We start from the raw sequence: 16,317 nt of genomic DNA, 5'->3' as shown, positions 1-16,317 counted from the left end.
CTAGCTACAATGTTACTGTGAGGCTATTTAAAGATGACCGCCAGAGTGAGTTCTCCTTACTCATCTTCATGGGCACTAACCACCAACTCTGCTTAAAGTGTGCTCTTAGGAACAGTTTACCACAATGTAGTAAATGTGTACTTACGTCATGATTTATACTAAGAACTACCACATCTCCCGACAGTTTCTGAGAGTTCTCCACAGTGTACATACATGATTATATGTACATGTTACGACAGTAACTGTGTGTCACTGTGACTCTGTCTGCCCTACAAACACTGAAAGGCTTCTTGCCACATGGTACGGGTTTTAGTTTGATTTAAGGGGCATGATGATCATTATAAACTTTTAACAGTTTCCTAAGGTACTATATTTCATATCATATACATGTAAATATATCATATACTTGGAAATGTAAGTAATAAATGTATGGCAAATACATTTTACATCATGTCTGATTAAAATTTAAAAAAATTTTAAAATTATTTTAAAATTTAAAAAATTTAAAATTAAAAAAAATTTAAAATTAGTTTCATAATTTATTAATCTCTTCTGATTATTTTTATTAACTGTATGTCAATCTTCAAATGCAGTTAATCATAAAAGGGAGATTCCTATGTATTCACATATCTGTGTCACACTAAACAATTAGTTTCTCACTGTTAGACAATGTTTTCTGGCCTTAAGCTTTCTAGTTCCAACACCACCTCGTGGTCTTTCCACTCGTGTTGTATCACCATTTGAAAGCTTAACTGACGTATTAAGCAACATGGGTTCTTAAGACCATTACTTGAAAAGAAGAAACCTACCATCAACATTTAACTTAAAAAGTTAATTAACAGTGAAGGTCTGCAGAGAGTTTGGAGTTCATATGGATAAAATAAATGTCAAAGTTCTCGGGTTGTTTTAAAGTAGTGGTGATTCAGCAACATGAATGGCCGTGTGTGCACCACTGTTTACTAGCAAGCGTGCCAGCAACTTGCCTCAGTGCTGTGGCAGCAATCTTAACAATTGTCTCTAATTTAACACAGCATCTTAGAAACTATATTATTTAAACAGATACTTTATTTTAAATTCTACTTCTGCAGAAATTAAAACAAAGAGAAAAAGACAAGAAAAAAGATGAGCTTGATTGCATAAAATAAAATTTTCCCTAAAAAAGCATCAGTACTAAGGTTACTGTCATGATTTGCATATGCTTGGCCCAGGTGTGGCACTGTTGAGAGGTGGGGCCCTGTTGGAGTAGGTGTGGCCCTGTGGGCGTGGTCTTAAGACCCTCACCCTGACTGCCTGGAAGCCAGTCTTCTCCTAGTGAGAACTCTCAGCTCTTTCTGCACCATACCTGCCTGGATGCTGCCATGTTCCTGTCTTGATGATAATAGACTGTACCTCTGAACCTGTAAGCCAGCCCCAATTAAATGTCTTTTTAGGAGTTGACTTGGTCATGGTGTCTGTTCACAGCAGTAAAACCCTAACTAAGATGGCTACTCCAGTGTGAATCTGACCAAATCCCACATCAGCACACAGAGGTTATCCTATTTAAATGCTTTCTTGAGCTTTCCTTACCTACAGACAAGTTATCTAAAGACTGTTTCAGCTGATGAATTCATTTCAAGTGGGACATAAGTCAGCACTGGTTCTAGCGAGGTCTACAAACCCATTCCTCCTCTGGGCTTATAATTTAACACAGCCCTCAAATAGACTTGCCATAGCTGACTGCAGAGCAACAGAAATTGCGGCCACCCACAGCACTTGGCCATGGACTCCACAATGCAGTCCTTATCATGATTCTGTCTTACATCCTCTCATCTACTTCATCAGCGGGCCACTGTATACAGCTTCAGGCTGCTGGACACTTCCACCCACTGGCCACACGCCTTGGGGGAGTCACTATCCATGTCCATCTCCCCTCGCACTAACAATGAGGAACTCCTTCTTCACAGGGCCATTTTAAAGATTAGGTAAGTCAACATACGTTAGACACAACAATCCCTAACACACAGGGCTTTACGGAGCACCATCATTTTGGAGGCCTTATCAATTCTAACCCGGAAGTGTGGGAAAGCAGAAGTAAGCTCACTTAAGGCTTCTGAAATACCACGTTTTAAAGGCTGAGCGGAGAACACTGCACTTCTGTGCAGATCTGCTCAGTAGCAGCCCATGTTCGCGGGGGAGGGGGCGGGTTAAGTGTCTTCTGCCATACATGAGGGGGAAATTGATTGTTTTCCAGTCTAACTCATCCCAATTTCCCTAATGAGATAACGTTGTAAGCTCACATATTTTCACCCTGTCTTTCGCACAGCTTGATGTAACAGACACTCTGGAAAGAAAGCTTCAGTCAAGGAGTCCACCACTACAAGCCCTGACCTGTTCCTGCCATCACCTAACACTTCAGGAAGCATCTCATAGAGACTTGGAAAAATCCCTCTGCCATCAGAGTGCAGAGACCCGCACAGCTGCTGGGTCCCGGGTTAAGGATATACCGACAGTCCGGTCAGCAGAGGCTGTCAAGAGAAGCTGACTGCTGGCCTCACAAGAGTCTAGGGGAAGGAACGTAATGACAGCCGTTATCTTCTGAGTATGTCCTCTGAGTTCCAGAAGTTTTTCTCCTGTCTGAAACACAAGCAGAAATGTCAACAAACTTACCCTTTCCAACTTGAAGAGTCTTGAGTAACATTAAGAATGGCTATGTAGAAAATAAATATATGCTGTTTAAAAATTATGTTTGGAATTTAAAAAGTTTTTTAAACAATCAAATGAATGTCATCTAAATAAGTATTAAAAACAGCTGTGAGTAATTTTGCCTATTTTCTAGTTAGTGTGCTGTTTTAGGATATTTTCATCGTCAATTTAAAGAAATACTCTCTCTTATGATTTGTAGGGATTGTATAAGTTCTGTGACAATAGCAGCAGAAATATATATATATATATATATATATATATATATATATATATATATATATATATATATATTTCAGACCTTCCCAAGTCTGCAGGATATCATGACTGTGTTTTAGTACAGCTGGCCTTTTTCATCTACCATTTTTAGAAGATGAATTCAACTGATTTCACTTTTTGTGTTTTTTTGGAAATATTAATATAGTCCAGGCTTGCCTCAAATTTACTTTGAAGCTAAGGCTAGCCTGGACCGCCTATCCACCTGATTTTGCATCTAGGGTTACAGGCATGTGCCATGATAACTGACCTGATTCAACCAATCTTAGACTAAAATTACAGTGTTTCTGAATATGTGTAGTGGTGTATATCTGTAATCAATATGCTGAAGCAGAAAGAACAAAGGTTCAGGGCCAACCTGAGACAAACTGTCTCAACCAACCAACCAGTCAACCAACCAACCAACCAACCAACCAATCAACTGACCAATCAACCAACCAGCCAGCCAGCCAACCAACCAACCAACCAATCAACCAAACAACCAGTCAACCAACCAACCAATCAACCAACCAGCCAACCAATCAACCAACCAGCCAGCCAACCAACCAACCAACCAATCAATCAACCAACCAACCAACCAACCAACCAGCCAACCAACCAACCAACCAGCCAACCAACCAATCAACCAACCAACCAATCAACCAACCAACCAATCAACCAACCAACCAACCAATCAACCAACCAACCAACCAGCCAACCAATCAACCAATCAACCATCCATCCAACCAACCAACCAACCAATCAACCAATCAACCAATCAACCAACCAATCAAAAGAGAATAAACTGTACTGAACGTGAAAAGCCTTTGTCACTATTCCCTGAGACATTTGCATTGTGTAAAGTATGACGTGTACTCTACAGATAACTTTAAGTACATGGGAGGATGTGCACAGAGGATATGCAAAAATTTCACATGCGCATCTGAGTACCCAGTGTGAGGTTGAGGAGGACCAGAGTTACCCATGGACAATTTGGTGCTAAAGGATGGGTGATCTAAGCAAGACCACAGGAAAATGAGGACTGAAGGTGAGATCAGATAACCAGGATGAAGGAGCAAAGAGGGGAAAATAAAAACAGAACAATCTGAGAAACAAAGACCACAATGAGCTTCCGATCTCCATCTGTACCCAGAGTTAAGGCTGTGTCTCAAAACCTGCCTGGAGAGAGCTGGGCTCCCTCCTAAGCCCACAGGTGAGACCCCACTTTCACTCCATTAACTGTCCAAAGAGAGACCTGGCAGGAGCGCACAGGGCACAGGAGACTCAGAGCAGCCTGGGACAGGATCCTTCCAGTCTCCATCTGCACCCAGAGTTAAGACTGTCCCACAGCCCTCAGGACTCAAGGGCCTGCCCGGAGAGGGCTGGTCTCCCAGGAGTGCTCTCAGTCCTAAGATCACAGGCTCACAGGCCCACAGGAGGGACAAGTTCCGGTCAGAGACAGCAAGACCAACTAAGATCAGAGATAACCAGATGTCGAGAGGCAAGTACAAGACCCTAAGCAACAGAAACCAAGACTACTTGGCATCATCAGAACTCAGTTCTCCCACCACAACAAGTTCTGGATAAAATCACATCTCATGATGATGATAGAGGACTTTAAGAAGGACATAAATAACTCACTTAAAGAAATACAGGACAACACAGGTAAACAAGTAGAAGCCCTTAAAGAGGGAACACAAAAATCCCTTAAAGAGTTGCAGGAAAACACAACCAAACAGGTGAAGGAAATGAAAAAAAATCCAGGATCTAAAAATGGAAATAGAAACAATAAAGAAAGCACAAAGAGAGATAAGAAACCTAGAAGAAACCTCCAAGAAACCCTGGAGATAGAAAACCTAGGAAAGAGATCAGGAGTCAGAGGTGCAAACATCACCAACAGAATACAAGACATTGAAGAGAGAATCTCAGGGCAGAATGTACCATAGAAAACATCGACACAATAATCAAAGAAAATGCAAAAGGCTCCTAACCCAAACATCCAGGAAATCCAGGACACAATGAGAAGACCAAACCTAAGGATAATAGGTGTAGAAGAGAGGAAAGATTACCATCTTAAAGGGCCAGTAAATATCTTCAACAAAATTAAGGAAGAAAACTTCTCTAACCAAATAAAGAGATGCCCATGAACATAGAAGAAACCTCCAGAACTCCAAATAGATTGGACCAGAAAAGAAAATCATCCCCTAACATAATAGTCAAAATACCAAATTCACACAAAAAAAGAAAGAATATTAAAAGCAATAAGGGGAAAAGGTCAAGTAACATATAATGGCAGACCTATAAGAATAACACCAGACTTCTTAACAGAGACTATGAAATCTAGAAGATCCTGAGCAGATGTCATACAGACCCTAAAAGAACACAAATGCCAGCCAAACTCTCAACTACCATAGATGGAGAAACCAAGATATTCCATGACAAAACCAAATTAACACAATATCTTTCCACAAATCCAACCCTACAAAGGATAATAGATGGAAAACTCCACACAAGGAGAGAAATTATACATTAGAAAAAGTAAGAAATTAATCTTCTTTCAACAAACCCAAAAGAAGAGAGGCACACAAACATAATTCCACCTCTAACAACAAAAATAACAGGAAACAACAATCACTATTCCTTAATATCCCTCAACATCAATGGACTCAATTCCCCAATAAAAAGACAAAGACTAATAGACTGGATAGGTAAACGAGACCCAGCATTTTGCTGCATAATGGAATCGCACCTCAGTGACAAAGACAGACATTTCCTCAGAGTAAAAGGCTGAAAACATTTTCCAAGCAAATGGTCCCAAGAAACAAGCTGGAGTAGCCATTCTAATATCTAATAAAGTTGACTTTCAACCAAAAGTTATCAAAAAAGATACTTCATACTCATCAAAGGAAAAATCTACCAAGATAAACTCTGAATTCAGAACATCTGTGCTCCAAATGTAAGGACACCTACATCCATAAAGGAAACTTTACTAAAGCTTAAAACACACATTGCACCACACACGATAATAGTGGGAGACTTCAACACCCTACTCTCAACAATGGACAGATCATGGAAACAGAAACTAAACAGAGACAGAGTGAAACTAACAGAAGATATGAACCAAATGGATTTAACAGATATCTATAGAACATTTCATCCTAAAACAAAAGAATATACCTTCTTCTCAGCACCTCATGGTACCTTCTCCTTAATTGACCATATAATTGGTCACCAAACAGGCCTCAATAGATATAAGGAAATTAAAATAATCCCATGTATTCTATCAGATCACCAGGAATAAGGCCTTCAATAACAAAAAACCAACAGAAAGCCACATACATACACATGGAAGCTGAACAACGCTCTACTCAATGATAACCTGGTCAAGGAAGAAATAAAGAAAGAAATTAAAGACTTCTTAGAATCTAATGAAAGTGAAGGTTCAACATACTCAAACTTATGGGACACAATGAAAGCAGTGCTAAAAGGAAAACTCATAGCTCTGAGTGCCTCCAGAAAGAAACTGGAGAGAGCATACACTAACAGGCTGACAGCACACCTGAAAGCTCTAGAACAAAAAGAAGCAAATACACCCAAGAGGAGTACATGACAGGAAATAATCAAATTCAGAGCTCAAATCAACCAAGTAGAAACAAAAAGGACCATAGAAAGAATCAACAAAACTAGGAGCTGGTTCTTTGAGAAAATCAACAAGATAAATAAACCCATAGTCAGACTAACCAGTGGGCACAGAGACAATATCCACATTAAGAAAACCAGAAATGAAAAGGGAGACATAACACAGAAAGTGAGGAAATTTAAAAAACCATCAGATCCTACTACAAAAGCCTATACTCAACAGAACTGGAAAACCTGGATGAAATAGACAATTTTGTAGACAGATTCCAGGTACCAAAGTTAAATCAGGATCAGATAAACCATCTAAACAGTCCCATAACTCCTAAAGAAATAGAAGCAGTCATTAAAAGTCTCCCAACCAAAAAATGCCCAGGGCCAGATGGGTTTAGTGTAGAATTCTATCAGACCTCCAAAGAAGATCTAATACCAATACTCTTCAAACTATTTCATAAACTAGAAACAGAAGGAAAAAAACCCAATTATTTCTATGAAGCCACCTAAACTAGGTGTACCTAACTATGAAGTACCTAAACTATACAAAGACCCAACAAAGAAAGAGAACTACAGACCAATATCCCTTATGAATATGGATGCAAAAATACTCAATAAAATTCTCGCAAACTGGATCCAAGAACACATCAAAATAATCATCCACCATGATCAAGTAGGCTTGGTTCAGGAATATAGAGATGGTTCAATGTATGGAAATTCATCAATGCAACCCACTATATAAACAAACTCAAAGAAAAAAAAATCTCACAAGATGTTTAAAAAAACCTTTGACAAAATACAACATCCATTCATATTAAAACTATTGAAGAGATCAGGAATTCAAGGTTCATAACTAAATATAATAAAAACAGTATACAGAAAACCAATAGCCAACATCAAACTAAATGGAGAGAAACGCAAAGCAATCCCACAAGGCTGCCCACTCTCTCCCTACCTATTCAATATAGTACTCGAAGTCCTAGCCAGAGCAATTAAACAACAAAAGAAGATTAAAGAGATATGAATTGGAAAGGAGGAAGTCAAGGTATCACTATTTTCAGATGATATGATAGTATAAATAACTAACCCTAAAAATTCTACCAGAGAGCTTCTACAGTTGATAAGCAATTTCAGCAAAGCGGCTGGATATAAAATTAACTCTAACAAGTCAGTAGCCTTCCTCTACTCAAAGGATAAACAGGCTGTGAAAGAAATTAGGGAAATGACACCCTTCACAATAGCCACAAGTAATACACTCACATACTCACACATACACAAACACACTCACACACACACATACACACTCACACACACACATGCTCACACTCACACCTGTACACACTTAAAATATTATGAAATACTAGTCCCTGTTGCAAACGAATACCTCTAACTAAGCCTTCCCATGTATTAACCAATCCCACATGATAATGATATTCCAACATACTGAATATCACACAGTAGTAGTGAGTTTTTAACCTTACAGCCATGTGCTCATACGACCCACATTTAATTGGTACATACCTGGGCATTCCACACAACTATAATTCCATCATCACCAGCAGATGCAAACCTGATTTGAGAAGAGGCCATGAAGATAAATCATTAGTGACATTTAAGTGGTAAGGTTTTTAAATGTAATATTATTTTAACAAAATTGTTGGAAAGATAGACATTAATATTTGATGCCTTATGTAACAGGAATGTAACAAGGCTATTATTAATATACTGACTATAATATATACGTTAAATATTGACGTGAATTTTAAGATCTATATTCATATTAATATACTTATATTGGTTTCAATATGCTAATCAAATATCAACATGTTGATATTATAGTTATATTACTCTTAATAGCAACTAACAATTAGTTGAATTATTCCCTGTTAGGCTCGGTGCTTTTTTTTAATCCAGCATACAAGTATTAGGTTGTACTATGGCATTTTCTTTTTTAATTTGTTTCTGTTGATCGTTCTCACCCCCAGCAGCCTCTCTAATTTTGTGTCACACATGTTCTGCCTGCCCCCCACTTTCTCCACACTCTTTTTTCCTTTTGTGGTCTCTTTCTGTCTTCATAGCCCACACTAATGCTCACACCCACACGGATTAAATGTTAAAGACTTGGGTCCACAGGAAAGAGCATACATAGCACCTGTCCTTCTGAGTCTCAGTCACAGTGCTTGCTCTATTTTCCAGATCTACCCATTTTCCTGGAAACTTTATAACTCCGTTTTTCTAACAGCTGAATCAAACTTCACTGTTCATATACAATATTCTCATTATCCATTTCTATGGCAATGAACATGTGCAATGGCTCCATTTCCCTGATGTTCTGAATAACTCATCAATAATCGCGGTTGGCCAAATCTCTGTGTGATAAGATCCAGAGTCTTTTGGGATGTAGGCTCTGTGGTAGTTTTAGTTTGTGGATAAACCTCACACTAATCCCATAATGTCTGCACTACCAGACTTTCTCAGCAGCAGTGAATATGAGTTCCTCTTTCCACACACCCTTGCAAGTATTTGTTTTTGCCTGCTTTTTCAATAATGTGCACTCTGAAATCTCGGCACAGAGTGTCTGTGTCCGTCTGGGAGATGCACATCCATGAATGCAGTTTTAAGCCTGTATATGTGTGTTTGTCTGTGTCAGTGTGATACATGCCCATGAATGTAGTTTTAAACATTTGTGTGCATGTGTGTGTGTGATGCTCATGAGTGTAGTTTTAAGCATTTGTGTACTTGTGTGTATTTGATGTCTGTGTGTGCACACATGCACACAGAGGCCTGGGAGGAGACATTAGGAGTGTTCTTAATTACAGACACACATGAGCCATGTCTGAATTTTCACACAACAGCAGGAGATTCGAACCCAAGTCCTCATGCTGGTGAGCAAGTAATCTTACCCATGAAGCCATCTCCCAGACTCTCAAAGCAGTTTAATTTGCATTTCCTTGATAGCTAAGGCTATGGAACGCCCATTGCCTTTTTTCAAGTTCTATGTGTGTATTTGTAATGTTTGTGAATGCTAAAGAAGCCAAAGGTTGGTGTCAGACATCTTCCATCACTGTCTGCCTTATCGTTTGAGACGAGGTGTTTAATAAAACCCAGAGCTCATTAACTGGCTGGCCTAACTGACCAGCAAGCCTTGAAGATCTGCTTGCCTCCACCCTCCTAGTGCCAGGGAGGATGCACTTGACTGAAGTGGAAATTTCTGGCTTCTCGGGGATGCAGTTGTGTCATATGTTTTTCTGGAAACTATCTTATGAGAGGATGTTTTTGCTGAAGCAGACATGTGGGAGGACGTTTTGCTAAGAGACATTTTCTAGAGGTGGCCTAGAAAATGGCATATGATATTTTGCTAGAGCAGATACATGAGAGAACACATGATGTTTTAAAAGGATATAAATACAGCCCAATGGACAGTGGATGATATTGGGTGGTATTGGTGTGCCTCGCCATTCTTGGCTGGTCATCCTTGGGCTTTGCTGACACTGACAATACTGGATGGCATTTGTTCACTGTGTCATTCTTTGTTGGTCATTATTTGTTGTGACTTCATAGAGAGAAACACACCAAAAAACTTCTTATATTATTCTGGAGGCCTCTTGCCACTTCTGCAAATTCAGGCACTAGTGGCTTCTTGTGGCTTCCATGGACTCAGACCGATTGGCAGAGCCTTGCGGTTTCTTCTGGATGACCTGCTATTGCTGATTCGTGAATGGTGTTTGCCAGTGGATCCATCTGCTGCTGCTGATTCAAATAAACTGAACAGCTGATATCCTAATAACGCAGATTAGGTTTGCTCCAAAGAAATATTTCTAAACAGGTCCACATCTTCCTTTGCTCTATTAACCTCTCCTTCCCATCAACTCTAGTGGACGGTGGGCTGGAAGAGACACTAAAGCATGTAAGACTCTAAGCCTACAGTTGACCTTCTAGACTTTTGTGTGGGTGCTGGGGATCTGAACTGTGGTTCTCAGGCTTGTGTGATGGGCACTTTACCAACTCAGACATCTTCTCAGCCCCAGAAACACATTTAAAAATACTTACTGGCCACTTGGGTTTCATGTTTGAGAACATCTATTTATTTCATTAGCCCATTCGGCAGTTTGGGGATTGATTGCAGGTCTTTATACATTCTAGGTATTAATGCCCTGTTGGAAGCACATCTGCAAAGACTTTTCTTCCCTTCTGGAGCCATCTGCTCACTTTGCTATGAGGAACCTTTTAGTTCTGTGCATTCCCACTGGTTGGTTTTCTGGGGGCTTTCCTGTGCTTCTGGAGTAATATTCACAGAGCACACCTGCATCTTGATGTGGATTCCATTTTTCCCTAACAACTTAATCATTTCAGATTATAAATTAAAGTCTGATATATGTTTTTAAACATTTCTTTGTGCAGAGTGAGAGGCAGGGATATGCCGTTACCTTTCCACCTTTCCACAGGTTGGCTCTCAGTCTTGTCAGGACAACTTGTTGACCAGGCTGTCTGTCCCTTATTCTCTGTATGCACTTTGACACTTTGGCCAAACGTCATGTAGGTTATACCTACATGTGTTTATTTGGGGTTCTCCATTCTGTTTCATTGGTTTACATGTCTGTTTTATGCTACTACAATGCTGTCTGTGACCACGGATGTCATATTTGAGGTCAATGTACTGTGAAATCTTATTAGTGATATCTTCAATTAGACCAACAAGGATTAAAACAAGATGACAAGATGTCTTGTAAACTCCATGCCAGGTATTAAGGGTCCAAAGACAAAGCACTTATAGAATTATAAAAAGAACCCGCTAAAATGTAAAAGGGCAGATACAGAGATGACCTTTGGTTTCTCACGGGTTAAAACTCTGTGAACATCCATCTAGGTCAACGGCAATGAAACCAAGCTGACAGGAAGGAACAGTCGAGGGATGGAATTCAGTTTTACTATCTTCTCGATGAAGGAGTGTTTTAACTCTGTTTTTAAAGTCAACACAGCTCCTTTGTTCTTCTTGGCTCCTTGGTCTTTCTTCATACATACTAGGTAAGGTTTGCAGATTCTTGGCGGTGGTTCCATTGAAAATATGTGAGACAAAGAATTGTTTGTCTGGAGCCATGAAAAGGAAGCCACAGTAAACACCACTAGAACTCATGCCTCCTCACCCTCAGCCCTCTGCACTTAGGAACACGGTCTACATTATACAGAGTAAAACATTCTGTAGTTGAAGCTCTATCAAGAGAGACAGAGAGATGGCTCAGTGGTTAAGAGCACTGACCGCTCATCCTAAGGTCCTGAGTTCAAATCCCAGCAACCACATGGTGGCTCACAACCATCTGTAATGGGATCTGATGCCCTCTTCTGGTGTGTCTGAAGACAGCTATGTGTACTTATATACAATAAATAAATAAATCTTAAAAAGAAAGAAAAGAATTTTCAAGTTATTTTTCATCATAGAGAAAAATAATTATTTTTCATATATATTTTTCATCATATATCAAAATCAAGCAAGCACTATTTTTAAACAGGCACCCAACACGGTGCTGGACAACAGCCAGACTGTAAGCTGCAGGCTGATTGTTAATAATGAAGCATACCAGTCTGCAATGGACACTGGCAACCCGGAGTTGCATCTACATTGTCTTTGTACTGTTATTCCCATAGAGTTGAATTCGGATATTTTAATAAGAAAAGCCAGCTGTGAACTACTGTCCCTGCTCATAGTTGACAACCATCAATAAGTGATGCTCACCGACAGCTCTACCACCTTTCAATCTGAGCTACTTCCCTCCAAGACCAGAAGTGGATTCCATACAGTCTCCAAGGTCTTCACTCAGTCAGCCGAGTCGGCAGAGAGCATCATTAGGAGAGGAGTCAAGAGCTAAGACCAAGACGGACATGAGTCTGTCCGATCGGAAGATCTCCTCTGATAGATTTTCCCTACACGAGACACAGATTCTCCCTTCTGCCTCCTGAGGCCTTCCTCGAGGCTCCACACTGATTAAACACCCAGTGATCGGCATCAGCCTCCTCCCGTCTTCTAGGCTCAGGGAATCCCACACTCCACTCTCCCATCAAACCCTCATCAGGTCTCCCAGACGATCGAAGATAGTCAGGCAGACTCTCGGACTCCTTACTTAACTAGCTAGAAGCACACAGCAGTTCATGTCAACCCCATAGACACTCTTAATGTTAATTTCAAAATGTGAGCAATTTACAAACTCTGATGAGCAACGGAAAATGGTCCTCCTGAGCCCACATATACTAGCAGATCTAAGCGAGCTCAGTAGTTTAGAAATTAGCCCGTCAAGCCGCGTGGGAAACGTAGGACAGAAGAGGGGTGTGTGTAGAGCTGGAAGGTAGGAACTAAGGGCAGGATATGTTCAAATCACACTGTATGCACGTATAAAACTTTCAAAGAACGAAAACCTTTTTAAAACTTCATTTTTCTATATTTGATGATGTGTTCTCAAACCCAAATACTGAACAGTAACTGGGGCGTCAACAGTGATGCTGGAAGGAGATCCTTAGGAGCTTGGCTTGGGGCCTATTGATCTCTTTGTGTTTATACAGAGAGGGCGGTGAGGGCGGGGCTCAAAGCCTTAAGTTTTCTTTGGTATAAAACATCAATTTCTATTGATTCTTCAAACCCTTATAATTGCTTTTCTCCCGTTCAGAAAGCCTGCAGGTTTAAGATGCTTTTTATTTCTAGCCTTGATTTTTAACTGCTCATTACTGTTTTATCGTGTTTGAATCTCACAAAGAGAAATGAATTCACCACGAGAGACGACTGAATGGCTGGGAGGTTAGAAACGAGGTAAGAAGCACTTTGCCTCCAACTGGAATTTAATCAGAAGCAAACAAAGTTAATTCTAAACAATGCTCAGTACTAAGGCATGAAATCATAGTCGATTTTTATGGTGCAAAGGCCAATTACTCACTTTGTAGATTATTCTGCCTCTCAGCTCTCTTATATATATTCTATGGCTGATTTACTTCTTATTGGCCATTTCAGTATTTACTGTCACTGCTCTAAAGTGGAAACAAAACTTCAAAAAGAAAACCAATTCCTTTACTACACCCAGCATCTCTCATAAGATGGCTAACACAGGATAGGTCATCTGTGGGCTATAGTTATCTATTCACGTATAAAAGTCACTAAGTGGAAATTGAACCCAAAACTTTGTAACACTTAAGAAACTGATTTCTAAAAGGAAGTCATGGACCATTTACCAGGGAGTAACTAACACATCGAAAAGCTAGTCAATGAAAGAAAGAGGACTGCTACATAACATTTTATATGAACTACAGTGTATGTCATACAGCCCAGAGACGTAAGCCTCAGTATAAGTTATTGAGAGAACCGTGTCTCTACTAAACACCATAATACGTTTATTGATATAATATGTTGGACTTAGGAAAAACACCAAGGCAAGTAATACATGGTTCTCACCTTGAGACCTCAAGACAACAAGCATTCAGAAACTTACTGTGTTTCACAAGTCATCATCAGGTAGAAACACTGTGATTTATATACCACTGGGGGGAAAATGCTGCCAATTATTCCTGAAGGGCATCAGTTGTGTGATGTGTCCAAATTTCAGATGCTAAAATGAAAAAAAAATACTATGCTCCTTGGCATCAGTAAATACTGATCAGTGCTGTGGTGGTTTGAACGAGAATGCCCACGGGCTCATGTATTTGAATGCGTGTTTCCCAGGTGACCAGAAAGCTAAAAACGGGTGGCCTTGTTGGAGGAGATGTGTCACTGCTGGTGGGCTTAGAAGTTTCAAAAGCCTGCACCAGTTAGCTCTCTGCCTCAAGCCTCCAGATCAAGGTGTAGGCTCCTACTGTTCCAGCTCCACGTCTGCCTGCCTGCTGCCATGCTCCCTGCCAGGATGATCATGAAACTGTAACCCCTTAATAAACTTTCTCCCATTAGTTGACTTGACCAGGGTGTCCTATCACACTACTAAAAATATAACTAAGACAAGTACCATGTCTATTCATCTTTTTATATAGTTTATTTTATGTGCATTGGTATTTTTTCTACCTTCATATCTGAATGAAGGTGTCAGATCCCCTGGAATTGGAGTTACAGATGGTTGTGAGCCACCATGTGGGTGTGGGGAACTGAACCCAGGTCCTCTGGAAGAGTAGACAGTGCTCCTAACCACTGAGCCATCTCTCCATATCTATTAATCTTTATCATACAATACTTCCTACTCCGACAGATCTCTGGTAGTGCTAGAGATATGCCTGTTACTTCTTTTTATTATTAATAGATCAAGGATGCAGAAATTCATTAATGTATATAGGACTTGAAGAGCACATAGAATATACATTGTAACAACGAGATATATTGTCCTTTCAAGTTTTAAAGAAATATTCCCCAAGAAAGACTGTATTACAAAGTGTCTTAGTTAGGGTTTCATTGCTGTGGGGAGACACCATGACCAAGGCTACTCCTATAAAGGTAAACATTCCATTTGGGCTGGCTTACGGTGTCAGAGTTCAGTCCATTAGGGTCATGGTGGGAGGTATTACAGCATCCAGGCAAACATGCTACCGGAAAAGCTGAGCGTTCTCGATCTTCATCCAAAGGCAGCAGAAAGAGACTTCCACACTGGGTAGACCGTGAGAATCAGAGTCCTCAAAGCACACCCCATACTTCCTCCAACCAGGCCACACCTACTCTAACAAGACCACACTTCCTAATAGTATCACAAGCATTCACACATACACACACACACACACACACACACACACACACACACACACACACACACGAGTCTATGGGGGCCACACCTATTTAAACCACCACAACTGATACAAGTCAGTACAAATGAGAGCTAGAAAATGTACCAAAATATATAAAATGTTAAAAACAATTCTAAATTATATAAATTGGTAGAATTTTGGAGGTTTTTAACTAGTGGAAATGAGCATGCAATGTCCCATGTGATGTCCTTGACCTGCTCTGCCTTCTAGAGTTCGTATGCTCTATCTTTACTTTGCAGAGGCTGTGCTGTGCCTCCTTCCTTGCCTCCTTCAGCCCTAAGTCACTGTTCCAAAGGTCTCTGCTGCTCTGGAAGACGGATGTGGGGGAAGCATAAAGTACTCTATTTTTACTGTTCAACCAGTCAGGGTGGGGTGTATTTTGAAGGCCTTCTTTAACTCTCACATGGTTTTCATCCATGTATGATGTCATTCAATGTATGACTGCCCCCTCCACTTCTCCTCCCCTTGTCCCTCCCCTCCCCCTCCTCCTCTTCTCCCCCTCCACTTCCTCCTCCCTTTCCCCTCCCCCTGGCCCCAGCGGCTGCAGCATTCCCAGCTAACTCCTTAGTGCCTTACCCTACTGACTGATTCTGTTCCCTTAGCTACTCCCATGAGAGCCAGTGAGTCTAGAATATCAGTGCATTTGATAAGATTGTCAAACCCCTGAAACTGTGGCGATTCCCCTAAACATGTAGATCCCTGGCATTTCCCAGCCTTGACTTAGTCTAATTTCATTTCCAGGAACTCGTTAAACCCATCCTTTTCATGCTGATGGTCCTGTTGCTGCACTGATGGGTTTAAGCATTACTTGCTTTTCAGGCGCCTTTGTGATTGTCAGGATAAAGTTGATGATTTCTTTACATGTAGGAACTTATACTTGAAATTATACTTTAACTTCAAAATAAACACTTTTGAAGGTAAAAAAAAAAAGATATCTTTCCAAACCTTATTTTTAGTGATGGTTCCTAAATGCTTTAACCTCCCTTGTGGCCC

At 40.3% G+C, this 16,317-nt stretch overlaps 1 protein-coding gene across 3 annotated transcripts in view; it reads right to left on the bottom strand.

Moving 5' to 3' along the window:
- The window catches only part of Wdr41 (WD repeat domain 41), a 51,121-nt gene that overhangs the window by 19,525 nt on the left and 15,279 nt on the right, over positions 1-16,317 (bottom strand). For 2 of the 3 annotated variants that reach the window (XM_039102530.2, NM_001395597.2), the window contains exons 3-4: positions 8,086-8,134; positions 2,482-2,613 (exon numbers count right to left, since the gene is read on the bottom strand). In XM_039102530.2, coding sequence (XP_038958458.1) covers positions 2,482-2,613; positions 8,086-8,134 — 181 coding nt within the window. The remainder of the gene's footprint in view (positions 1-2,481; positions 2,614-8,085; positions 8,135-16,317) is intronic. The other variant, NM_001395716.1, reaches the window with a different exon arrangement.

Source organism: Rattus norvegicus, chromosome 2 (assembly GCF_036323735.1).
Source record: "Rattus norvegicus strain BN/NHsdMcwi chromosome 2, GRCr8, whole genome shotgun sequence".
Lineage (NCBI taxonomy): Eukaryota > Metazoa > Chordata > Mammalia > Rodentia > Muridae > Rattus > Rattus norvegicus.
This window is presented reverse-complemented; position numbering and strand designations above follow the sequence as displayed.